General features: G+C 41.9%; 1 protein-coding gene across 1 annotated transcript in view; it reads left to right on the plus strand.

Moving 5' to 3' along the window:
• cnppd1 (cyclin Pas1/PHO80 domain containing 1) overlaps nucleotides 1-23,203 on the plus strand; it is a 37,176-nt gene extending 13,973 nt beyond the window's left edge. Inside the window, exons 4-8 of the mRNA XM_020520285.2 lie at nucleotides 820-940; nucleotides 4,527-4,655; nucleotides 6,721-6,782; nucleotides 8,806-8,923; nucleotides 22,125-23,203. Of these exons, the coding sequence (XP_020375874.2) occupies nucleotides 820-940; nucleotides 4,527-4,655; nucleotides 6,721-6,782; nucleotides 8,806-8,923; nucleotides 22,125-22,844 (1,150 nt within the window). The 3' untranslated portion in view covers nucleotides 22,845-23,203. The remainder of the gene's footprint in view (nucleotides 1-819; nucleotides 941-4,526; nucleotides 4,656-6,720; nucleotides 6,783-8,805; nucleotides 8,924-22,124) is intronic.
• Nucleotides 23,204-26,470: the final 3,267 nt, after the last annotated feature.

Raw genomic sequence — 26,470 nt, forward strand, 5'->3', positions numbered from 1 at the left:
TTGGAGAATTTGTATCAGAGAGAAGTTACAGGAGATAAAAGTTGGAGAGGTGTCAAGGGCAGTATGGAGTTGGCTATTCAATGGCTAGGATTGGATTCTCCTCCAAAACTGCCTTATGCAAGATTTTTTTTATTTTACTTAGTTCTGGGATCTATGTTTTCGTAACGCAAGATATATTGTCCATCCCTGATTACCCCAGAAGGATGGTTGTGGCCTTATCTTTGAACATTCTAGCTTTGCTAGATTTGATATTTTCATCAAATAAGTGGAGCTACCGGACAAAAAGTTTGAAATTCCATTGAAAATCATGAACAAAATGATGAATTTTTTTTATTGCAAACAAAAATCCCTGTGTCCTAACACAATCTGCAGTAGAAATTAATTCATTCAGTCAAGTGAAACATGACTGGTGAGAATAAACAGTTCATTTGTTATCAGCTTCAAGCTTAATATTGTTTCCAAATTTTGCATAAAGCTGGACTTTAAGATCTGATTACATCTGTTGAATTCTCTCCACAGGTCTGCAAATCCTGGATCTCATCTAGGAGGCTTTGATTTGTAGACATTCTAGCTTTGAAGACGCTTCAGTTTAGAGTCTAGAGCATTACCGAGCTGTAAAATATCTGAAATAATGCATGGCCATTAACTGCACTGACCGTATTGAAATTTATTACTGATATTGATAATTCAGTATGATTTAAAGTAGTCTGTAAATCTGTCATTTTCTGTCTATTTCCCAAGCCTAGTCACTACCTAATGTACAATCATCAGTGTGCAGTCAAAACCTATGAGGATTAATGATGTCTGCCTTTTCCACAGGGAAGCCTGTATCTCGCCTTGTGCAATGATGCTTGCTCTCGTCTACATTGAACGGCTACGACATCGAAATCCGGAGTACCTGCAGCAGATCTCCTCATCTGATCTTTTTCTAATATCCATGGTGAGTGAGACAATGACTTCACTCTGTCTTTGTGGTTTCAGACGATGATTGAGATCCACTTAGAAACATATAGTGTCTTTCATAAATCTGGGATACCCCTAAGCCCTTCACAGCTAATGAAGAACTTTTGAGATATTGTCAATGGTGTAATACAGGAGCCAGTGCAGCTAGTTTGCACATAAGCTCCCACAACAGCAATATGCTCCTTACCAGATAAACTCTACTAGGGACAAGGATTGAGGGATAAAAATTGACTAGATCATCAGAGATGATGCCCATGTTATAGAGTCAGATATACAGCACGGAAACAGACCCTTTGGTCCAACTGCTGACCAGATATCCTAAATTAATTTAATCCCATTTGCCGCATTTGGCCCATATCCCTCTAAACCCTTTTTATTCATGAACCCACTCAGATACCTTTTAAATGCTTTAATTGTACCAGCCTCCTCCACTTCCTCTGGCAGCTCATTTCAGACACGCATGAAAAAGTTGTTACTTAGGTGCCTTTTAAATCTTTCCCCTCTCACCTTAAACCTATGCCCTCTAGTTTTGGACTCCTCTACCCTGGGGAAATGACCTTGACAATTCACCCTATCCATGCCCCTTCTATAAGGAGACCTCTCAGCCTCTGACACTCCAAGGAAAATAACCATGTCCTATTCAGCTTCTCCCTAGGGCTCTCCAACCCCAGCAATGTCCTTGTAAATCTTTTCTGCATCCTTTCAAGCTCCACAACATCCTTCCTGTAGCAGGGAGACTAGAATTGTCCTTTGAAATAGTGCTGTGCAACCTTTTGCAGCCACCTGAGAGGACAGATGGGGCCTCTGTTTTCATTCCCCCCCCCCACCACCACCACCACTTAGTACTGCAGTGAAGCTTAGATTTTTGTCTTGACGTTGAAGTTCTCATTGGTGCATCTGAGCAGCAAGAGTTTTTAACCTGTTCAGCATACCTGCAGCTTTGCTCTTTCATTGATGGTGTTAGTTTGTGGCAATGATTCTGCTATATGTCCTGTTCCCCACCACAGCTCTAACTCCAGATCCTCCAAGATCAAATGAATCAGGAATTTACTCTATTCTTCTGTCCTTTTGTTACCAACCGTCCTCATTATGGAAACAGGAAACCATTTTCTACATCAACTCCCTGAAAACTTTTCATAATATTGAATAGTTTTTCAAAGTAATTAACTGTATAGGACAAATGCTGCAATGTTTCCAAGACATGAGATAAGGCAGTATATGATTATAAATTATACCTTCACTACTTCAGCAAATGCTTGAAACTGATCATGGTCTATTAAAAAGGATCCTGACTGATTCAGAGAGTCATACAGTATGGAAACTGACCCCGTTAGGCCCAACATGTCCATGCCAAACATAATCCCAACTAAATTAGTCCTACCTGCCTAGTCTCGACCTCCAATAATTTCTTACTGATGTACTTGTCTAAATGTCTTTTAAATGTTGTAACTGCCCACACCTACTACTTTCCCTGTTTTAAAAAAAAGTTTCCCCTGACATATTTTCAAATTTTTTCTTCTCACCATTAAAATATGCCCCATAGTCTTGAAATCCCCCACCCTAGGGAAAAGATACCTGCTATTCACCTTATCAATACCCCTTATGATTTTATAAACCTCTATATTGTCACCCCTCAACCTCCTACACTCTAGTGAAAAAAGTCCTAGCCTATCCAGCCCCTCTGACTCTATGACTCATGCAATCATAAAGAAAGGAACAAACCTTTTGGCCCAACTCATCCATGCCAACGAGGTTTCCTAACTTGAACTAGTCCCATTTGCCTGCATTTGGCCCAAATCCCTCTAAATTTTTCCTATCCATGTACCTGTCCAAATGTCTTTTTAAATGTTGTAATTGTATCCACCATACCACTTTCTCTGGCACCTCACTCCATACATGCACCACCCTCTATGTGAAAAAGTTGCCTGTTGGGTCCTTTTTAAATCTTTCCCCTCTCACCTTCGACTTATGCCCTCTAGTTTTGGACTCCACTACCCTGGGAAAAAGACCTTGGCAATTATTGATACTATCTTTTTCTTTATTTATTTCAATCAGTTTAATTTATTTTCCCCAACTGTCATGAGATTTGTCTCGAGATAGTTCAGGCTCCTAGATTACTAGCCCAGTAACATAACCACTATTCTACCACTCCACAGCCTAAACCCAAGGACCATATTGTTTTGAACATGTTTAGTGCATGATTGGATTAACCAATGACTCATGAACCACCAGTTTAGTCATAATCAGTGAAGGATTATACGGTAGAGCAAGGCCATTCCTTGAGCTGTTATCTGACAGACTTCTCACTAAACCCTTTTCTGTCCGTTCTTTCCATTCTGAACTTCGAGTCAAAAGGAACAAGAGTTGAAAATGCAGACTCCAATGTTGATCCATAATCTAACACCATATAATCACCTTTCTTCCCCATACCCACCTACCTTTTACTTTGCAAAATATCAATCTCAGACAACTGACTTAGCATTAATTGCCATTTGCAGAAGAGAATTCCAATTTTGTATCACCTTTTTGCATAAAGAAATGACCCTTAATTTCATTCCTGATCTGGTCTGGCTCTCCTTTTTAAACTCTTCCTCTAGACTCTGCAACCAATTCATTTTTTCTGCCAAAAGGCTCATCAAGGACGTTGTCACTTTGTCCCACCGAGGACTTTGTTAGGTCCATCCCTTCTCATTGTCCAAACTTATTCAAATGCCCAAGGCCTTCTTTCAAATTTCTTTCTGATCATGAACTTACAATCCTAGCTCAACTTGTCCACGAGACCCAAGCTCTGCTCCATGGGCCTCCATCCCCAATAGGTGATGAACTTTAAATCCCCCCCATCCTTGACTCTGTCAACTCCCCAATTTAACAACCTTTCATTAAAATATAATACAATAATCAACTGGCAACACCACACGAAATTCCTGTCTTGGCAACTCCAGAGACTCAACCAGCTTGGCTGAGGGAACACTTAAACAGAAATAAAATGCTGTGGATGCTGGAAATCTGAAACAAGCACAGAGAATGCTGAAGAAACTCTGAATGTCTGGCAGCATCTGTGGAGAGAGAAACAGAGTAACATTTTGAATCTGATATGACTCTTCCTCAGAACTTTTCTGTAGCATTTATTGTGTTTGCTACTGAGGTGACTGATTCCCCTGAAATAAAAACTTGATTGTTATAAATGGAGATGTTGAACTGCCTGCTCTTAAGTCAAAACTGAAGTAGTGATCTGATTGTGTTTATTCAATCTGTCACAAACTCAACAGTATAAACATTTATCCATTTAACATTGCACTTAACTGCAACTACACTTAGGTCATGATCCAAATAACTGATCAATTTCAAAAAAAAATTCTTCACAAAACCGAACTGATTCACATCCATCCGCCTCTATTTTAAAATCCAAATTTCAAAATAAAATATATGTTGCACATCTTTTATCACACTTATAACTGAGAGAGTTCAGAACTTTGTTTCAATGGGCAATATTATATTTAGCCGTTATTCCTAATCTTTCCCTATTAGTGTTTGTTTTCAAGCTTCTTTCGACTTTCTTGCAGATGGTTGCCAGTAAATACTTGTATGATGAAGGAGAAGAGGAAGAGGTGTTTAATGACGAGTGGGGAGCCGCAGGCAAGCTGGACGTTCAAGTGGTCAACACGTTGGAGATGAACTTTCTGCGAGCAATTGTAAGTTATCTGAACTGTCCATTCAGTGGAATTATGATATTGGAAATCTTGTACATACAGTTAATGTTATGCTCAAAACATCTTACCTGACTTGCTAGGCTTTGCTACGTGACATACAGCATAGCCATTTTGCCACCATTTGGTCACAAGAGGCCTGGTGTAACAACTTAATGGTGTGGAGCTTCCAGTATAGTACCAGTCAGAGCTGGGCCAAGAGCGCTGTTGTCCTGTGTAACCCATTTGGGCTTGCTGTTTGCAAGTCTGTGTATCAGCAGCAGATCCTTATGAAACTTTAATAATTGGTTCTAAGCACTGTTTGGGAACAAGGATCAGTAGACAATCTGAATGAATTCTTGTGATCACATGGAGTCACAAAATAATACACAGGAAACAAAAACCATTGTGCTTGTTCCCAGTTCTTACTCCCTTGCTTTTTCTTTGCAACCATGTAATTTTCCTACAAATATTTTATTAAATTTAATTGTAGAAGTTACAATCAAATATTCTACCTCCACCCGTTCAAGCAACACGTTCTAGATTACACACCACACATATTTTTAAAAAAGAGTTTCCTCACTTCACCTCTGATTCTTTTGCCACTTCCTTAAATCTGTGTCCATGTTTCAGTCCTTCCGCCACTGGCACAATTACCTCCCTGTTGACTATACAAATTCAGGATTTAGAACAGTTCTGAACAGGTCTTCTCCAAATCTTTGATGCTTTGAAGAGAACAATCCTAGTTTCTCAAAGTTAAAAAACAGAAATTGCTGGAAAAACTCAACAGGTCTGGCAGCATCTATGGAGAGAAAGCAAGTTATATATAAATATATGCTAAAGAAGGGGTGGGAGGAGGGGGATGGAGTAAACGATAGATGGAGATGGAGCCCAGAGAGAGAACGATAGTTGGGCAGACAAAGGAATAAGTAAAGGTCAGTCTGGGAGAATAGACAGCTGCTAATGGGAGCTGTTAGTGGCTAACAATGGGTTGTTACTGGTAGCAGCCTATGTGATGACAAGGCCTGGTGTGTGGGAGTTAGGGTAAGGACGTGGAGATGTGTGTTTAGGCCGTAACATTTCAACACTTTAGGTCAATGTACTTTCAGCAGGTCAGTGAGACTCAGTGAATTTTTACTCAGTTTGTTCTCAAGCGACTGCTGACCAACTAATTTGGAGGTTGAGCTAAAGTAATTACAAAAAGATATGTGATCATTGATAGAGGTTTATAAAATTATGGGGAGCACGGATAGGGTGAATAGCCATTGCCTCTTTTCCAGGGTAGGGGAGTCCAGAACTCGAGGGCATAGGTTTAAGGTGATAAGGGAAATATTTTAAAAAGTCCTGAGGCATAATGTTTTCGCACAGAGAGTGATACGTGTATGGAATGAGCTGCCAGAGGGATTGATGGAGGTGGGTACAATTACAACGTTTAAAAGGCATCTGGATGGATATATGAATTGGAAGGGTTTAGAGGGATATGGGCCAAATGCTGGCAAATGGGACAATGGGATGTCTGGTTGGCATGGATGAGTTGGATCGAAGGGTCTGTTCCCATGCTGTACAACTGTATGACTCTGTGACTTTAGAATTTTGACTTAAAAGTGACCTTACTTCTTTGGTCTGCAAGCTGAGAGTCTCCCCATATCCCGAACAAGTAGGATGATTTGCAGGTCTCAGGCCTCAGCCTGTGTTGAATTGTGGAAGCCTTTGCTTGCTATGAAACTAAAAAACTATGTTCCTTACCATGTGAGAAGTGTCACCAGGCAAAAATTAAGTTCCAAATTGAAGGTCTCCCAGTAACTTGGGAAGTTGTTTTAGAAAAACACATCAGTGCACAATCTCTTTTTAACTTGAACAAGGCACATTCTTCCCTAGGTCATATTTCCCTTTTGATTAGAGTTGACTTTTTTCAATCAATAAACTATATTAAGTTTCTTGTGTTTGTTGTACTGTGGATTAAAGATGCTGCTAGATATCCAACAGGTGAAAGGTTGAAAAAGGGGCTTATGGGTTAGATATCTGCACAGTGACAATTGATCTAAAGGTTTATCTCCTGTTTATGCTGCAGGATTGGAACTTGTACGTAAATACCCAGGAATTCTTTGAGCTTTTGAGTCGACTGGAGGGAAGGTGAGTCCAGGGAGTTGGTGAGAAGCGCTTGCTTTGATGTAAATTGTGTTCTGAAGCTGCAATCTGTAGTAGTAATATGAAAAGTAATAGGAAGTCATATATTAGCAAAACCTACTGTCCTGTTGTCATAGGACTTTTAGTAGGTTATGTAGATAAACTCTGATTTTGGATGTTGTGCATTGGTGTTGCCCAATATAATTTTAGCCGTGTGTGTATTTGTTTTAATTCACTTGGGATGTGGGTGTCGCTGGCTGGCCAGCCTTTATTGCCTGTTCACAGTTGCCAGTGACATAAAACACACCTACCACCATTCAGCAACCAATGATGTAAATTAGTACTGTACCACAATTAACATTGGCCTTGTCTTCTTACTCTTGGCGCGATGATGGCCTAGAATATTATTGTTAGGCTATTAATCCAGAGACCCAGGTAAAGTTTTGGGGGCCGGGGTTTGAATCCCGCCATGGTAGATGATGGAATTTGAATTCAATAAAAATCTGGAATTAAGAATCTAATGACAACCATGAAATTATTGTCGATTGTCAGGAAAAACTCAGCTGGTTCACTGTTGCCCTTTGGGGACGGAAACTGCTTTCCTTTCTTGGTCTTGCTTACATGTGACTCCAGATTCACGTCCTATGAATGAATAAAAACAAAGCTAAATAAATACTCAAGATGGTTGTTTGCCATGCATAGACCATGTGAATGAATAATGAGATTATTGTCCAATGGCAGTGTCATTCCCTGATTTTAATTAAATTCAGTTTGCTACATCCGAATTTCCAATTAGCTAAATGTCTAATACAGTAGCCACTGGCTACAAAATTATGTATTGTAGACTGCCACCAGATCATTTGGTGATTTCAGAATTGGTTTTGAGTTTCCTCCCTTCCAACAGTCACTACCGTGTAAAAGTGGTTCATTGGCTGTAAATCTCCAAAGAAACGTAACAAATAGGAGCTGGAGTAAGGCGTGCAGTCTCTCCAGCCTGCTCTGTTACTCATTCAATGAAATCATAATTGGTCTTCTCCTTCCCTGCTGTTATCCCTGTACTTCTTGATTTCCTTTGAGTCCAAAATGCTATCGATTGCAGTCTTTAATGTATTCAATGATTATATTCATTCCCAGCCACGTAGGGTAATGAAATCCCAATATTACAACCCTCCAAGTGAAGAAATTTCACCTCATCAATCAGAAATGATCAACCTTTTATCTTCAGGCTTTGACCCCCTAGTTCTAGAGCCTATAGCCAAGGAAGACAGCTTCTCAGCATCTTAACATTAAATATCAATTCACATTTTCTTTCACACACCATAATTTTAACACTGCTGACAGTCATGAGAGAAAACAGACATTACCCACTGTAAGAAGAATTTCAGTATTGTCAGCAGCAGCACATACAAGGCATCAAATGAGAGCCTGCACTGAACCTTGGGCTATGAATGGTACAAGTACAATATTTGCATTTGTTGTTCCTCTGATGGGAGGTTTTTGCTTCAACTAGCTATTTGTGGAGCTGCTTCTGAGCATAAACTCCTAACTGAAGCACAGGAGCAAAAGAAAATCCATTATTGCAGATATTTGTGTTTGTAATATTCAATCCGATATAGTGGAAATTAAATAAGATTTTATAAAAGGGAGTTACAACAGGACTAAGATGACACAAACACAGAGAATGCTAGAGAAAGGCAGCAGGTCTAGCAGTATCTGTGGCAAGAGAAACAGAATTAACATTTTAAATCTAGTGTGACATACCAGACTAGAAGCATAAACTGTTTCTCTCTCCACAGATGCTGTCAGACCTGCTGAGTTGCTTCAGTATTCTGCGTTTGTTTCAGATTTCTAGTATCTGCAGTATTTTAGTTTTATTTGAGTGTACAGTCTTACTGTAATCACCTGAGATTGTTATGGACTGTTAGCAAGCTCCTCTGACTCATTCTCTTTAGAACGGTCACTAAACAGCAAAACATTGTATGCCCTACCGAGCACTTTAATTTTTAATCTGTTCCTCCGTGTTCTGCAGAGTTGCTGAGTCGCAAGGACTGAAACGAGGCTGGTTTACGTACACAGACCTGTGTGTAATACTGGAACAGGCACTGTGGCAACAGGCGTTTACCGAACTCTACCAGCATGTTATTAAGGTAGTGTGCATTTACACCCTTATTACTAATTTGATCTTTTGTCAAAGGGGAAGAAGCTGCAGTGAAACAAGGTGCACACATTCATTGACATTTAATAACAAAGTTTCCCCATAAGACAACTAACTGCAGTGCAGGCAGTCCTAGATCTACCACAGGTGTATGATGAAGTCCGAAGACATGCTGTAACCACATTTTTACTTTAGTTGAGCATACTGTTGGGACATGGATAATGCTGGCACTACAGTGCTTCATGGAGTCACCCCGAAACCTTTGTCAGTTTACAGCAGTCTGATAGTTCCATGGTTATTTTTCTGGAGCGCAGTGAAAAATTATTTGATACAATATCCCAAGTTGTCGCAGTGAGGTTCAAAGCCCTGGCATCTAGAGTGCTAGTCCAGATCCATGGTCACTCTGGATGGGTATCCTTCTGGACAAAGCTGGATCAGGACACTTGATCAGATTCAAATATGTGCCCATTATCCTCCTCAAAATCTTCATCCATGATAAAATGTCAAGAAAGAAAGAGGCCGTCCATTCCAGTGATCCCATTGGAAACTTGGTATTAAAGCACCTATCTGGGTGGGTACCTGGTTTTAAAAAAGCTGACTTCCACTTTGTCCAATATGAAAAGACAAAGGTGACTTTTCACAAAATTCCCACAGTGTCCCTCGTTTCCCAGTATTATCAGAGCTACGTTAATGCAAAGTAGTGGTTATATCACTCGACTAATAATTAAGGCTAAATCTCTGGGGGTGCAGGTTCAAAATTCACCATGAAACTGGTAGAATTTGTCATAGAATCATAGAGTCCCTACAGTGTGAAACCCATCAAGTTCACACCGACCCTCTAAGAGCATCCCACCCAGACCCATCCCTTTACCCTATCCCTGTAACCCAGCATTTCCCATGTCTAACCCACCTAATCTACACATCCCTGGATACTATGGGCAATTTAGCATCGCCAGTCCACCTAACCTGCATGTATTTGGACTGTGGGAGGAAACTCACGCAGTCTCGAGGAGAATATGTGATCTCCACACAGACATTTGCCCGAAGCCGGAATCAAACCAGGGTCCCTGGTGCTGTGAGGTAGCAGTGCTAACCACTGAGTTCCTATATTAGTATAAATTAATTTTTAAAAAAGTAGAATTGAAAGCTAGCCTCTAATGATAAGCATGAAATGACCATTGATTGTCACAAAAACCCATCTGGTTCATTCATGTCCATTAGGAAGGAAAATCTGCCATCCTCATGTGGCCTGACCTACATATGACTGTAGACCCACAGCAATGTGGTTCACTCCTCGCTGTCCTCTGAAATGGCTCGAAGTCACCCACTTCGTGGGCATTTGGGGATGAGTGGGTGACTGTGTCATTTGAACATCTGTTTGGAGGACTGGTCTTCTCCAGGACACAGCCCATCAAAGACTTAAAAAAAACAAATGAGAGTTCCTATGTCCTGGAGAAGACCAGCCCTCCAAACACATGTTCAAATGTCCCTGAATTTTAGGTAGAAGAAAGATGCTGTGTTTCTTTCCACACCTCTTCATAAGTTACTTCAGCTGGTATCTTGTCCAGCTGTAACAATGGCTTTTTGCCACAGTTCCTAAAGTGTGGATTATAGAATCATAGAGTCACACAGCATGGAAACAGATTCTTTGGTGTAACTTGTCCACGTCAACCAGACATAGTCCCATTTGCCAGCATTGGCCCATATCCCTCAAAACTCTTGCTTTTCATCCACCCATCCAGATGGATTCACGGTCATCGTTAGATCTTCAATTTCAGATATTTTATTGAATTCAAATTCCACCATCTGCCATGGTGGGATTTGAACCCGGGTCCCCAGAATGTTATCTGGGAAATGTCAGACATATGAGGAGAGATTGACTAGGTTGGGATTATTTTCGCTAGAGTTCAGATGAATGAGGGGGCATGTCATAGAGACTTATAAAATTCTAACAAGACTGGACAGGGTAGATTCGGGGAGGATGTTCCCGATAGTGGGTGTGTCCAGAACCAGGGGTCACAGTATGAGGATTCGGGGTAGACGATTTAGGACGGAGATGAGGAGATATTCCTTCACCCAAAGAGTGGTGAGACTGTGGAATTCATTGCCACAGGAAGTAGTTGATGCCAAACCATTGAATGTATTCAAGAGATGACTAGATATAGCACTTGGGGTGAATGGGATCAAAGGTTATGGGGAGAAAGCAGGATTCGGCTATTGAGTTGAACGATCAGCCATGATTGTGAAGAATGGTGGAGCACGCTTGAAGGGCCAAATGGCCTCCCCTTACTCCATCTTCTGTGTTTCTATGTCTCCTACCTTCAAGCCAATTTTGTATCCAGTTGACTAGCTCTCCCTGGATCCCATGTGATCTAACTTTATTTACATAAGAACATAAGAACTAGGAGCAGGAGTAGGCCATCTGGCCCCTCGAGCCATTTAATAAGATCATGGCTGATCTTTGAGACTCAGCTCCACTTACCGCCCACTCACCATAACCCTTAATTCCTTTACTGTTCAAAAATTTACCTAGCCTTGCCTTAAACACATTCAGTGAGGTAGCTTCAACCGCTTCACTGGGCAGGGAATTCCACAGATTCACAACCCTTTGGGTGAAGAAGTTCCTCCTGACCTCAGTCCTACATCTGCTTCCATTTATTTTGAGGCGATGCCCTCTAGTCCTAGTTTCACCTGCTAGCGGAAACAACCTCCCTGCCTCCACCTTATCTATTCCCTTCATAATCTTATATGTTTCTATAAGATCTCCCCTCATTCTTCTGAATTCCAATGAGTATAATCCCAGTCTACTCAGTCTCTCCTCATAATCCAACCCTCTCAACTCTGGAATCAACAGTCTACTGTGCAGAACCTTATCAAACGCTTTGCTGAAGTCCATATATACAATGTCTACTGTTCTTGTCACCTCAATCTTCTTTGTCACCTCTTCAAAAAAACTCGATCCAGTCAGTGAGACATAATTTCCCACGCACAAAACCATGTTGATTATCCCAAATCAGTCCTTGCCTTTCCAAATGCATGTAAATCCTGTCCCTCAGAATCTCCTCCAACAACTTACCCACCACTGATGTAAGACTTACCTGTTTATAGTTTCCTAGTTTTTCCTTACAACTTTTCCTAAATAATGGCACCACAGTAGCCAACCTCCTGTCTTCTGGCACCTTACTTGCGACTGCCGTTTATACAAATATCTCAGCAAGGGACCCAGCAATATCTTTACTAGCTTCCCATAAAGTACATCTGATCATGTTCCAGGGATTTATCTACCTTTATGCGTTTTAAGACCTCTAGCACCTCCTCCTCTGTGATACAGAACTCTTTTCAAGATGTCACTATATATTTTCCAAGTTCCCTGGCTTCCATGTCTGAATGCTTATATTTGGTGTTGTGAGCTTCTCCTTCTCAATGGCAACAATGGCTATTGTGGGGAGGAAACTGCTTCGTCTGGAGGCTGTGGCTCCACCCTCCTGGATCCTCCACATTAAGGTTGCTGAACAGTACAAGCCCAAAATCCCTAACTTTGCAATCCACTGTCTGCTCAGGTTGCCTGCATGCCAAAATCGTGCAGGCAGAGGCTGATAAACATAGCTCGAAAGTCACTGAGTGGGTGAAGGAAAAAGCACAAGGCAAAGTGGTTGAGCTGGGAAGCTGAATGGTGGCTTCTATCAGACTATTGTACACACTGTGCTTTACAGGCACTGGAAACTACCTCCCAAAGGGCAAGAAGGGCAAGTGTGTATGTGTGAGAAGGAGGGGCCTGATAAGAGTGTGGGGAGGAGGGCCTGCCAAGTGAGTGACATTTGCAGTAGAGGTCACTGAATGAACAAGTGGAGGGATTTTGAGAAAGAGCCAACTGTGGTGAAAGTTTGATGAGAGAGGCTGCTGAGTGAATGAGTGGGGAATGGTTGGGGTGACAGACTGCCATTTGGGAACAGGCTGTTATGAGAGTGGCAGGGGATTGGGAAGAGGGACCCATGAGAGAGAGTGATTGAGTGAGTGGAGGTGTTTGGGAACTATGATGCTGAGTAAGAGTCTGTGGAGGCAGGACATTTGAGAAGAGGAGTGTGTCTCTCTATGTCTATGTGCATGCATAGTAGGGGGATGGATACCATACGAGGTTATGGGTTGCCTGTTGGAAAGGGCCTGCACTATCTTCTGTCATTGGGCAATATGGCAGAAACCTACAGGAGTACATAAATTAATAAAATTGTTACAAGTACTTTAAAATGTTCATATATATATATATATCTGATGAATTGAAAATTTTCAGTAATGATATTCTGAATGCTTTTGGGCTGCTTTATTTCTGCTTTGTGCTTGCTCATGCCTGGAATCACTTTAATTTTCACATGTTAAAATGGCATTACATTGGAAGATAGTTTTGGGCAAGACTGACAAGTTGGTTATGTTACTGACACAGAAATCCACAGGCTGGAGTTAATGACCTAGGAGCAAGTTCAAATCCAACTGCAGCAGACGGGGAAATGTAAATTCAACCCATTAAATTTTTAAATTATTCTTTCTGGGATGTGGGCATCACTGGCTGTGCCAACATATATTGCCCGTCCCTAGCTGCCCTTTGAGAAGGTGGTGGTGAGCTGACTTCTTGAGCCGCTGTAGTCCATGTGCTGTAAATTGAACCACAATGCTGTGAGTTCCATGATTTTAGTATGTAGAATTAAATGTCAATAATCGTTACAGTGATAACATGAGCAAAATCCTATCCAGTTCACTAATGCCCTTTGGGAGGGAAAATCTGCCAACCTTAACCTGTGTGACATGTGTAAGTGACTCCAGATCCATGGCAATGTGGCCGACTCTTAATTGTCTTCTAAAGTCGGTGTAATTACTCCAAATACTGAAATGACTGTGAGCTCCTGTACACACGCAGCCAGAGCCAGTGACGTCAACTGGCCATGCTAAGCTTCAGCATGTGTTTGCATATGAGCTGTTGATGTCATTTTGCCAGAAGCGGTCAGTACCAATACATGCGCAGACTGCTCCACCTTTATTTCACGTTAATCCATTGTTAAAGGTGATGGCCAAACCCTGTGCTGCCTCAAACACTTCCTCTCGTGCTCGTTTCCGGCTCCTGGTGCTGATTTCAGTCTGGGGCAGGGGCACAGATAATAGCGCTGGTTAGTCCCTCATACCGTCAATTTTCTTCTCCTCTGACATTTTGCTTTTCCTTTTTGCTGAATATATAAATTGTTATCTAGCTCACCACAGACCTCAGTGAATTCCATCTGTGCTGCTTGAACTTTGTGATAGTTAACTCCTGAAAACATTAGAAAGATTAATCTCCAAGACACTACCCAAATAACTTAGCAAAACAGTCTTAGGGGCCAAAAAATTGTCAGTTTCCTATTTAATTTGGAAAACTAATTACAGTCATTATAAAGCTTTCCATCACCTCCAAGTCATGTTGGCTTTCTGAGAAAATTTCAGATCTCCTGTATTTGTTGGTTCATAAACTCCCTTGGCTCAGTTTAAAATCTTAACTATTGATTTTTAAAAACTCATTAATGGAAAAAGAGCACTGAGGGGTAAGGCCAGCATTTGTTGATCAACCTTAATTAACTTCGGGTGACCTACTAGGCTGTTTCAGAGGACTGCGAATGATTCAAACACCTCTTAAGTGTCACAAACCGCACACGTGCCCAAAGAGCTAAGTCTTGTGCCATTCTTCAGTAAATACTTCGTTAGGATAAATTGGTATTCCCAGATATCATCCACGGATTCTAACAACCAAGTTGGACTTTGGAAGAGTTACTGTTTTATATATACATAAATGAGAGAGAGAAAAGACAAAACCACAGATGCTGAAAATACTGTATAAAACAGGGAATGTAGAAATATGCAGCAGGTCTGTAAAGAGAGAAAAAAATTCATTTCAGGTCGATGACCTTCCAACAGAATTGAAAAAAAGTTAGGATCGTTTGTGTAGATTTTTGTTTCTGCACCGCACTCATTACCACTCTGTGGCTTTTGCATCATGAAATCTTTTTTCATTGAATCTCCTCTGGCCTCCATTCTAAAACAGACCTTTGTCATTCTTGTCCCTCTCCACTTCTTATAGTTCCATATTCCTTCAGTTTTGCTGAAAGATTATCGACGTGAAAAATTAACTCTGTTTCTAGCTCCATGGATACTGCCGAACCTGCTCATTGTTACCAGCATTTCTTGATTTTACAACAGAAGGGAGGGTCTGTGTTAGGGTGGAAAGCAGGAGAGGTTCAGTTGGAGGTGAGCTGCCAAACACTTTACATTAGCATCGTTGGTGTTCGGGAGCTTTGCTTCATTTTTTAGCATAAAACTCATGCAAGTTTTTGGGAAAGAAGCTGTGACCAGTTTTCTTACCCGCCCACATACACAGCCAAAGCACATAGAGCAGTACAGCACAGGAACAGGCCCTTCAGCTCACTGTGTCTGTGCTCACTGTGATGTCATTTTAAACTGATCCTGTCAGCCTGCACATGGCCTGTATCCTCCTATTCCCTGCCTGTCCGTGTTTCTGTCTAAATGCCTCTTAAACATTGCTATCGTATCTGCTTCTACCACCTGTCCTGGCAACACGTTCCAGACAGCTATTACCCTCTGCATAAAAAAACTTGCCTCGCACAATCCCATTAAACTTTTTTCCTCTCACCTTTAACCTTTATCCCCTGGTATTTGACATTTCCAACCTGAGGGAAAAAGACTGCCAATCCACCTTATCCATGCTTCTCATAATCTTATTTACTTCTGTGATGTCATCCCTCAGCCTCCGATGCTCTGATGAAAACCATCCAACTTTGTCCAACCTCCTTATGACTAATGCACTCCAATCCAGGCAACATTCTGGTAAACCTGTTTTTCACCCCTTCCAAAGCCTCTACATCCTTCCTATAGAGTGGCAACGAGAACTGCACAAACTACTCCAAATGTGACCTAACCAAAATTTTATACAGCTGCAACATGATTCGCCAACTTTTATGCAGTTGGAGGCTCTGGCGGGCTTGAAAATGGTCAAACCCTCTGGCTTGGATAAATTTCATCCCAGGCTGCTGTGGGAGGTGACACAAGAAATTGCAGGGGCCCTGGCACAAATTTTTAATTCCTCTCTGGCGATGGGGGGAGTTCCAGAGGACTGGATAATGAACAAAGAACAGAGAAAATTACAGCACAGGAACAGGCCCTTCGGCCCTCCAAGCCTGCACTGATCCAGATCCTCTATCTAAACCTGTCACCTATTTTCCAAGGATCTGTATCCCTCTGCTCCCTGCCAGTTCATGTATCTGTCGAGATACATGTTTGTCCCTAGCAGACAGGGAAGATGGGGTTGAGTGAGGGAGCCTTGGTTCTCAAGAGAGGTTGAACGACTGGTTAAGAGGAAGAAGGATACTTATGTAAGGTTTAAGAAACAAGGAACGGAAAAGGCTCTAGAGAGATACAAGTTATCCAGGAAGGGGCTGAAGAAAGAGCTTAGAAGAGCTATAAGGGAACATGAGAAAACCTTGGCAGAAAGGATCAAGGAAAACTCCAAGCCTTTTTACACGTACGTGAGGAATAAGAGAATGACCAGAGAAAGGGTAGGGCCGATCAAGGATTGTAAAGGGAATTTGTGCACGGAGCCTAAAGAGATAGGAGAGGTCCTTAATGAATGCTTTTCTTCAGTATTCACAACCGAGAGGGACCTAGTTGTAGAGGAGGACAGTGTGAAACAGGCTGGTTGGCTAGAGGAGGTCGATGTTAGTAAGGAAGATGTGCTAGGAATTTTGAGGAAGTTGAAGATAGATAAGTCCCCCGGGCCTGATGGGATTTATCCAAGGATTCTATGGGAAGTGAGGGAAGAGATCGCAGGGCCTTTGGCGATGATCTTTTCGTCCTCACTGTCCATGGGTATAGTGCCGGAAGATTGGAGAGAGGCAAACATCATTCCCTTGTTCAAACAAGGGAATAGGGATAACCCTGGAAATTACAGGCCAGTTAGTCTTACGTCAGTGGTGGGCAAATTATTGGAAAGGGCTCAGAGAGGTGGGATTTATGATCGCTTGGAAAGGCACAGTTTGATTCGTGATAGTCAGCATGGATTTGTGAGGGGTAGGTCATGCCTCACAAACCCTATTGACTTCTTTGAAGAGGTGACCAAACACGTGGATGAAGGTAGAACAGTGGATGTGGTATACATGGATTTAAGTAAGGCGTTTGATAAGGTTCCCCATGGTAGGCTCATGCAGAAGGTAAGGAGGCATGGGATAGGGGGACATGTGGCAGATTGGATTCAGAATTGGCTGACCCTTAGAAGACAAAGGGCGGTAGTGGACGGAAAATATTAACATGGTGCTCAGTTACGAGTGGTGTACCACAAGGATCTGTCCTGGGTCCTCTTCTATTTGTGATTTTTGTAAATGATTTGGATGAAGGAGTGGAAGGGTGGATTAGCAAGTTCGCGGACGATAGGAAGATGGGTCGCGTTGTGGACAGTGCGGAGGGCTGTTCTAGGTTACAAAGGGACATTGGTAGGATGCAGAGTTGGGCTGAGAAGTGGCAGATGGAGTTTAACCCTGAAAAGTGCGAGGTGATTCATTTTGGAAGGACAAACTTGAACGCAGAATACAGGGTTAATGGAAAGATTCTTGGCAGTGTGGAGGAGCAGAGGGATCTTGGGGTCCATGTTCACAGTTCCCTGAAAGCTGCCAGCCAGGTGGATAGAGTTGTTAAGAAGGCGTATGGTGTGTTAGCTTTCATTAATAGAGGGATTGAGTTCAAGAGCCGTGAAGTTATGCTCCAACTATACAAAAGCCTGGTTCAACCACATCTGGAGTATTGTGTCCAGTTCTGGTCGCCTCAATACAGGAAAGATGTGGAGGCGTTGGAAAAGGTGCAGAGGAGATTTACCTGGAATGAAGGGAAGGTCTTGCGAGGAAAGGTTGAGAGAGCTAGGGCTTTTCTATTTAGAACGACGAAGGATGAGAGGTGACTTGATAGAGGTGTACAAAATGATCAGAGGTATAGATAGAGTGGACAGCCAGAGACTTTTTCCTAGGGTGGAGGTAGCTATTACAAGGGGGCATAGTTTTAAAGTGAGTGGAGGTAGATACAGGGGAGACGTCAGATGTAGGTTCTTTACTCAGAGAGTGGTTGGGGCGTGGAATGTGCTGCCGGAGAGGGTAGTGGATTTGGCCTCGGGGGCATTTAAGCAGCTATTAGATAGACATATGGATGATAGTATAAGGTAGGGGTGGAGGTTAGATAGACCTTAGGTTTAGGGTAAAGGTTTGGCACAACATCGTGGGCCGAAGGGACTGTACTGTGCTGTACTGTTCTATATTCAATGTTCTAAATGACGCTATCGTGCCCACCTCTACCACCTCCGCTGGCAACGCGTTCCAGGTACCCACCACCCTCTGCGTAAAGAACTTTCCACGCATATCTCCCTTAAACATTTCCCCTCTCTCCTTGAAATCGTGACCCCTAGTAATTGAGTCCCTCACTCTGGGGAAAAAGCTTTTTGCTATCCACCCTGTCTATACCCCTCATGATTTTGTAGACCTCAATCAGGTTCCCCCTCAACCTCCGTCTTTCTATGTAAATAATCCTAATCTACTCAATCTCTCTTCATAGCTAGCGCCTGCCATAACAGGCAACATCCTGGTGAACCTCCTCTGCACCCTCTCCAAAGCATCCACATCCTTTTGGTAATGTGGCGACCAGAACTGTACGCACTATTCCAAATGTTGTCAAACCAAAGTCCTATACGCTGTAACATGACCTGCCAACTCTTGTACTCAATACCCCGTCCGATGAATGAAAGCATGCCATACGCCTTCTTGACCACTCTATCGACCTGCGTTGCCACCTTCAAGGTACAATGGACCTGAACACCCAAATCTCTCTGTGCATCAGTTTTCCCCAGGGCTTTTCCATTTACCGTATAGTTCGCTCTTGAATTGGATCTTTCAAAATGCATCACCTTGCATTTGCCTGGATTGAACTCCATCTGCCATTTCTCCGCCCAACTCTCCAATCTATCTATATTCTGCTGCATTCTCCAACAGTCCCCTTCACTATCTGCTACTCCACCAATCTTAGTGTCATCTGCAAACTTGCTAATCAGACCATCTATACCTTCCTCCAGATCATTTATGTATATCACAAACAACAGCGGTCCCAACACGGATCCCTGTGGAACACCACTGGTCACAGTTCTCCATCTTGACAAACTCCCTTCCACTACAACTCTGTCTCCTGTTGCCCAGCCAGTTCTCTATCCATTTAGCATGTACACCCTGGTCCCCATGTGACTTCACTTTCTCCATCAGCCTACCATGGGGAACCTTATCAAACGCCTTACTGAAGTCCATGTATATGACATCCACAGCCCTTCCCTCATCTATCAACTTTGTCACTTCCTCAAAGAATTCTATCAAGTTGGTAAGACATGACCTTTCCTGCACAAAACCATGCTGCCTATCACTAATAAGCCATTTTCTTCCAAACGTAAATAGATCCTATCCCTCAGTATCTTCTCCAGCAGCTTCCCTACCACTGTCGTCAGGCTCACCGGTCTATAATTACCTGGATTATCCTTGCTACCCTTCTTAAACAAGGGGAGAACATTAGCAATTCTCCAGTCCTACGGGACCTCACCCGTACTCAAGGATGCTGCAAAGATATCTGTTAAGGCCCCAGCTATTTCCTCTCTCACTTCCCTCAGTAACCTGGGATAGATCCCATCCGGACCTGGGGACTTGTCCACCCTAATGCCTTTTAGAATATCCAACACTCCCCCTCCACCCCCCCACCCCCCATTATGCCGACTTGACCTAGAGTAATCAAACATCTCTCCCTAACCTTAACCTCCATTATGTCCCTCTCCTCGGTGAATACTGATGCAAATTACTCATTAAGAATCTCACTCATTTTCTCTGATTCCTCGCATAACTTCTCTCCTTTGTCCTTGAGTGGGTCAACTCTTTCTCTAGTTACCCTCTTGCTCCTTATGTGCGAATAAAAGGCTTTGGGATTTTCCTTAACCCTGTTTGCTAACGATATTTCATGATCCCTTTTAGCCCTCTTAATTCCTCGTTTCTATGACTAATGTGGTAGAGATAGACCAGGAAATTACAGACCGGTGAGTCTCATGTCAGTGGTAGGGAAGTTGTTCGAGAAAATTCTGCAGGAGAGAATGAATATCTACAAAGTTGCTGGAAAAGCTCAGCAGGTCTGGCAGCATCTGTGAAGGAAAAAACAGTGTTAACGTTTCGGGTCCGGTGACCCTTCCTCAAAACTCTGTTTTTTCCTTCACAGATGCTGCCAGACCTGCTGAGCTTTTCCAGCAACTTTGTTTTTGTTCCTGATTTACAGCATCCGTAGTTCTTTCGGTTTTTAGAATGAATATCTACTTTGAAAAGCATGGGTTAATTAATGATAGTCAGCATAGCTTTGTCAGAGGGATGTCATACCTAACAAATATATTAGAATTTTTGAAAACGTGATCGAATGTGTAGATGATGGAAGCTCAGTTGATGTCGCCAATTTTATATACTGGGACCTTTATTCCTTTTTATATAATGGATGGCAGGACACAAGAATAGAAGGATCTTGGGATAATTATTCACAGATCCTTGAAGTCGGCAGACCATGTAAATAGGATAGTTAAGAAGGCCTATGGGACAGTTGCATCAGTCGTGGGATAGAGTATAAGAGCAAAGAGATAATGTTGGAGTTGTACGGAGTGTTTGTTAGGCCACAGCTGGAGTATTGTGTGCATTACTGGTAACTTTACTAGAGGAAGGATGTGATAGCACTACAGGGGTACAGAGGAGGTAGGATATTGCCTAGGATGAAGAAATTGAGCTATAAAGAGAGACTAGATAGGCTTGGATTGTTTTCTTACAATCTTTAAAAAAGTATTTGGATGAGCACTTGAAATATCATAACATTCAAGGATATGGGACAAGTGCAGGAAATTGGGATTAGCGCACCTTTGGTGGTAGTTATTGTTGGTGCAGCCTCAATGGGCCGATGGGCCTTTTTTGCACTGTATGTGTCTGTACTCAGTGCCCTGACATGCCTTCTATACCACCTTATCCACTTATGTTGCCACTTTTTGAGAGCTGTGGACTTGCGCCCCAGGATCCCTCGGTAAATCAGTGCTTCAAAGGGTCAAGCCATTTACTGTATACTTTCCTCTTGCATTTGACTCCCAAGAATGCATCATCTCACACTTGTCTGAAATATCTCCATCTGCTGTTTCTTCACCCAACTTTTTGACTGATCTTTTTCCTGTTGCATCCTTTGACAACCTTTGTAACTATCCACAACTCCACCAATTTTCATGTTATCTGAAAACTTACTAATCAGACCACCAGCATTTCCATCCAAACCATTGATATATATTACAAAGATCAAAGGTCCCAGCACTGATCCTTGTGGAACACCACTGGTCACAGACCTCCAGTCAGCAAAACACCCTTCGCGACTACCCTCTGTCTTAAAAAATCAAGCCAATTTTATATCCAAATAACCAACTCGCCACAGATCACGTGACTTAATCTTCTGGATCCTCGTCAGATGCTTTAGTAAAGTCCATGTGGACAGCATCGACTGCCTTACCTTCATCAGTTATCTTTGTCACATTCTCAAAAGAGCTTAATCAAATTTGTGACATAGGACCACGCCCAGACAAAGCCATGCTGACCACGCTAATAAGTCAATTTTTTTCCCAAATGTGAGTAAATCCTCTCCCTCAGAATCTTCTAATTTCCCACCATTGGTGTTGGAAAATTACACTGGCCTGTAATTTTCTGGATCATCAGTTATGGATAGACATTGGCTATCTGTTGCTAACAACACAGTAGCATTTCTGGTGTGGTAGGAGAGTTTTGGACAATTAATCTGGAAGCTTGTCACTGGTTCATGACTAACATTTGCTTTTCCGCTGCTGTGCTTAACATTGACAGTTAAGTAAAGCTTCAAAAGTCAGCTTTGACATGTCGATGTGCTCTGTTGGTGTTCTGAGTGCATCACAGTACTCCGTTAGCCAGTCCAGTTAATCATTCAGTGATGATCACAATCTGTTTCAACAGTGAATCTAATAAATTGGATAGATTTTGTGCAGATTCCAGGAAGGATTGACAAGTGAACTAGGTTTGACTGTTAAGTTTCTGGCTTCTTTTGTTTCATTGTAGGTTGCCTGCATGATGGGACTTGTGTATCTTACCAGCGTCGCAGGAATTATTGCTGGAACTGCAGTCCTGCGCCAGGCAGTGTTTTCAAAGGGCCAGATGTGTGTGATCGTCCGGAACCAAGAGCCTGTTTTGAGCCAGGGGGTTATCCTGGACCCAGTGGAATGCACCAAGGAGGCCAAGACCTTTCTGTCAACACCATTTGAAGCAGCAGCCAGTAGTTTGGCCCAGTCTGGAGGCTCTCCTTCCAGTCTTCCCTGCTGTATCTTAGAAGCTGATGGTAGCAGGGCAAACTCTGGCATTGGGGTAACTGCACTGTGTCTTTGGGGGACTGTCCTGACTTCACTCACTTACAGTAATGACCTGAGGACCACTCGAGAGAGGTCTGGAATCGCAGTGCCCATTTCTTGTTCAAAGTGTTGTAAGCTGCAGAGTGAGACCAGGTTGGCCGTTAAATGCCAGTCATCAAACCAGACATCTGTCCAGATCGCTTTTCGTCGCAACCCATTGGAAGTGTATGCCTCCCTCCATTCACACAACGCCTTGTCTCATGTTGGATGTGATGGTTGTACAAAAGAGACTGAGTTAACAGGAAAGCCACCTCACAGCATTGAGCGACTGATGGACATCTTGTGTCTCCCTGGTTCCCGAAGGATGAACAGATGCCCTGTGGAAACAGCACTGGCATTTGACCAGCTTGCGATGCCAATCTTACCCAGTTAGGAGAAGCGAATTTCCATCGGTCAGATTTTTTGGAATCGATAGTTACAGCTATGTCAGACTGAATTGTTTCCTCTTCTTTGCCCCCATCCCTATCCAAGTTAAGAACATTGAAATGATCTTAAATCCAGCCATGAAATCAGCAAGACAGACATTAAAATCACAACTTAACCTCAGTCAACTACAAAAATCTGGTGTCCAGAATTGGCAGCTATACCTAACCTAAACAATAGTGAAATACGCCATAAATTCACCAAATGCCATCAAGTTTGTGCTTGGTACGCAGCTGGTCTTTTTGTCTTCAAGACAAAAATTATAGACACGGGGGCTAATATGAGCAATAAATCTGATTTATAAAAAGACCCTTCCGTTTATCTTGATCCTTGTATCAAATATCTCAAGGTGCTTTGCATACAATGAATTACCATAACTTGCAGCTGTCCCTCACCTAGGAGAACACAGCAGCCTTATGCATAGCAGATTCCCCCAAGGGAAAACAAGAAGAATGGTTTGTTTGATGCTATTGGGTGAGAGAGGGATGTTGACCTGGGCAAGAGAAAGGCAGAGCAGTGAGATTTTCTTTCACATCCAGCCTAACAAACTGGAGCAAGAAGACAGTAGCTCTCTTTGACATTTCAGCTGAAAGACAGTATCTCTGGCAAAGCAACACTGCTGTGCCGTCAGCTCCCGCGCATCTGTAATGTGTGCTGACATGTTTTAATTGGAGCCGGAATCCAAATTTTTTCACTGCAAATGAAGGAAGATATGACGTAAACACTGTTGGTTTGTTGTACTTTGTTTATTTTTGAGTCATGGGCCCTGATACATCTGGGATTTCAGGATTGTAAATTTCGATATTTTTTATTATGGTGATCGATGAGCTTTTTTTTAATGGAGAAGTTTAATGAAAGTGGCTAAGAACTGGGCATGGGATACAAAAAAAAGTCGACATCTCTGAAATCTTAGCCATATGTTGACCTTTGTTGAGAGACAAGAAAAAAAGGAGACACCATTTTTAACTTTGGGAACTTAACTTTACAAAAACAAAACACCTTTTGTACTATGAGTGTCAATTGTACTTTCTGTTGTATTCACAATGCAGCTTTACAGTTGGGTCTTAGAGAATATCAGAAGGCAAGTTTGACTTTCTAATGGATATTTCTTCAAAGGGTGAGTTTTTCTTAACATGAACCATTTCAGTTCTGTTTTAATCCAGCAGTTAGAGAGCTTAGAAAAATCCTGACACAAAAGAACAAAACTCTTGAAATGGTTCTTTGGGAAAATTAAACTTTGGGTATGTGTGCATCAAAGGATTCAGCCCCATTGAAGTGACACAATTGATGATTACCACTTTGCTCTGAAGTATTCACTGTGGAGTTGGGAAAATCAGGCCCTGTTGGGCTCGTTGCTGAGTGATTGAAGAGCATCTGGATAAGGAAGCATTGAAGGTTAGGAAAATTTCATAATTAGCACTTGGTTTAATTCGGTAGTCACTTAACCAGGATTTAGCTGCAAAGATCAACTTTTGGTTTCTTCCTAAAGGATTTAATTGTGCTCTGCTACGTGTAGAATATACAGTCAAAATGTAAACAGTTCCCTCTTCTTTCTACACAAATGTGTAGTTCTGCATTTTTGATGCTGACTATATTTTTGCAGTCTCTGTGTTGTAATTTAAAACAAAGATAAGTTCAAGAGTAAACTTCATTCTCTCCCCAGTGCCCAAGCCTATTTTCTGGTCTTCCTGGATTACTGTCCTGTGGTAAGTAACCAATTCCTTTGAACTGCTTTGGTCCTGGTTTTTCTGATTCCAGATGGGATGTTTGGAGTGATGGAAGGTCCAATCTAGCGGGACTGCTGCTTCCGATCACTACCTAAATAGGCCAGGCCATGCAGGATATTTGCATTGGCAAGATTGTTAGAATGGAATTTGTCCTCACCCCTGCCCCTTACAGTTTGAGTGTGCCAAACTGTTGAGGCTTAAAACATTGATTGGGTTAAATGCAGGAGGACAAGGTGTACGTGAAAGAACTCACCCAGCAAGGATCATGTGCCTCTGGAAACAGAAGGCATTAGTTTAAAAAAACACTTTAAGACATGTTGAAGAAATGTAGCTCCCAACAGGTGAAATATTTTGTATAAAAAAACTGTATATCCACCAGTTATTTTGAATTTGGGAATTGTAGCCTTGAAAGTTTCAGATGGTCATTGAATTGGTAGTGAATCAAAATAATCAGAGCAGTTTTTGCTACCAAGCATCATCACAGCAAGTATCCTATATAGTGCAACAATAGGCTTTGTACCTGTTAAATTTGGAATGATGTCTAGAAAGGACTAGCATTCTAGAAAGATTCAATTGCCTCCCTTCCTCTGGTCATGAAAGATAATCTAAATTCAACAAGCAAGCAACATTTTAGCTATAATGAAAACCATGCTGGTGAAACTCGGCAGGTCTGGCAGCATCAACGGAGAAACAGAATTAATGTTTTCAAATCCAGCGTAACCCTTCATTGAACTCAAAACTTTCTGTCTCTACAGATGCTGCCAGACCTGCATTTCTCCAGCACTTTCTGAACTGATTTCAGCTGTCCAACATCTGCAGTACTTTGCTTTTATTTTAGTGTTTTTGCGAATGTTAAGGTGGAAATTTATTTTTCAGATATTTGTTTCAAGTTTAAGTATCTATGCACCAATACTTCAGTGCAGGTTCCAACAGGGCTGCAGACCCAAAAGAAAAAGCTAAGCAGAAAATGCTGGAAACTTGAAATAAATGCTGGAAACACGTAGTAGATATGTCGGGTGTCTGTACGCAAAAACCCGTTAAGATTTTGGCTTCCAATGCCCCAGCCAAACAATAGCCATTGATTGTTAAAGGTATTTGATATACCACCTCTTGTTGGTTCTGCTCACATTAAGTGCTTTGCAGACGATGTCACACTGAAGTATCATTCACCCACAAGTAACACACACATGCAGGAAACTTTCAGCTGGTCAGGCAGCAGAATGAGAAACACAGTCAGTGTTTCGGGTCAGTGACCTACTGTTATTATTTCAGGTTTCTGGCATCTGCAGTGTTTTGCCTGTATGCCCCTTGTAAATATTAAATGCCTTTCTATTCAACTGACTTTTGAGGAACACGGCAGGAATAAAGCATGCATTTATCGGATTAAATTTAATTCAATGGTGAAATTTCCAACTAACTTGCTTAAACAATGTAAAGGCTCAGAGGAAGCTGAAACTTTAAAAGTACTACTGTTGAGTTTTCAGTTGATTAAAATGTTAGAATACAGTTCCAATCTTGCAGTGCAGGACGAGTGTACTAACTACAGTATTTCTAATTTCTTTTCATTGGCGAATAATGCTGATTAAAGAAGCACATCTGAACTAATTTAATTTTTTTTAACAGGACTTTATTGTTACAGTTCACTTATTATGACTGGGCTTTCCTTCCACAGTACTCTCCTTAAGTGAAATTCTTATTTGGTGAATAATGCAGTTGTTGTGGAGGAGTACTTCCATTTGTTGTAATACAGTTTCACTCCGTAAAGACACACCCACTTATATTATATTTAACACATTTGAAATTGTTACATGGTAGTATTAAAAACTGCAGAATTATTCCTGCATTTTTA

Source organism: Rhincodon typus, chromosome 7 (genome assembly GCF_021869965.1).
Source record: "Rhincodon typus isolate 14 chromosome 7, sRhiTyp1.1, whole genome shotgun sequence".
Taxonomy (NCBI): Eukaryota; Metazoa; Chordata; class Chondrichthyes; order Orectolobiformes; family Rhincodontidae; genus Rhincodon; species Rhincodon typus.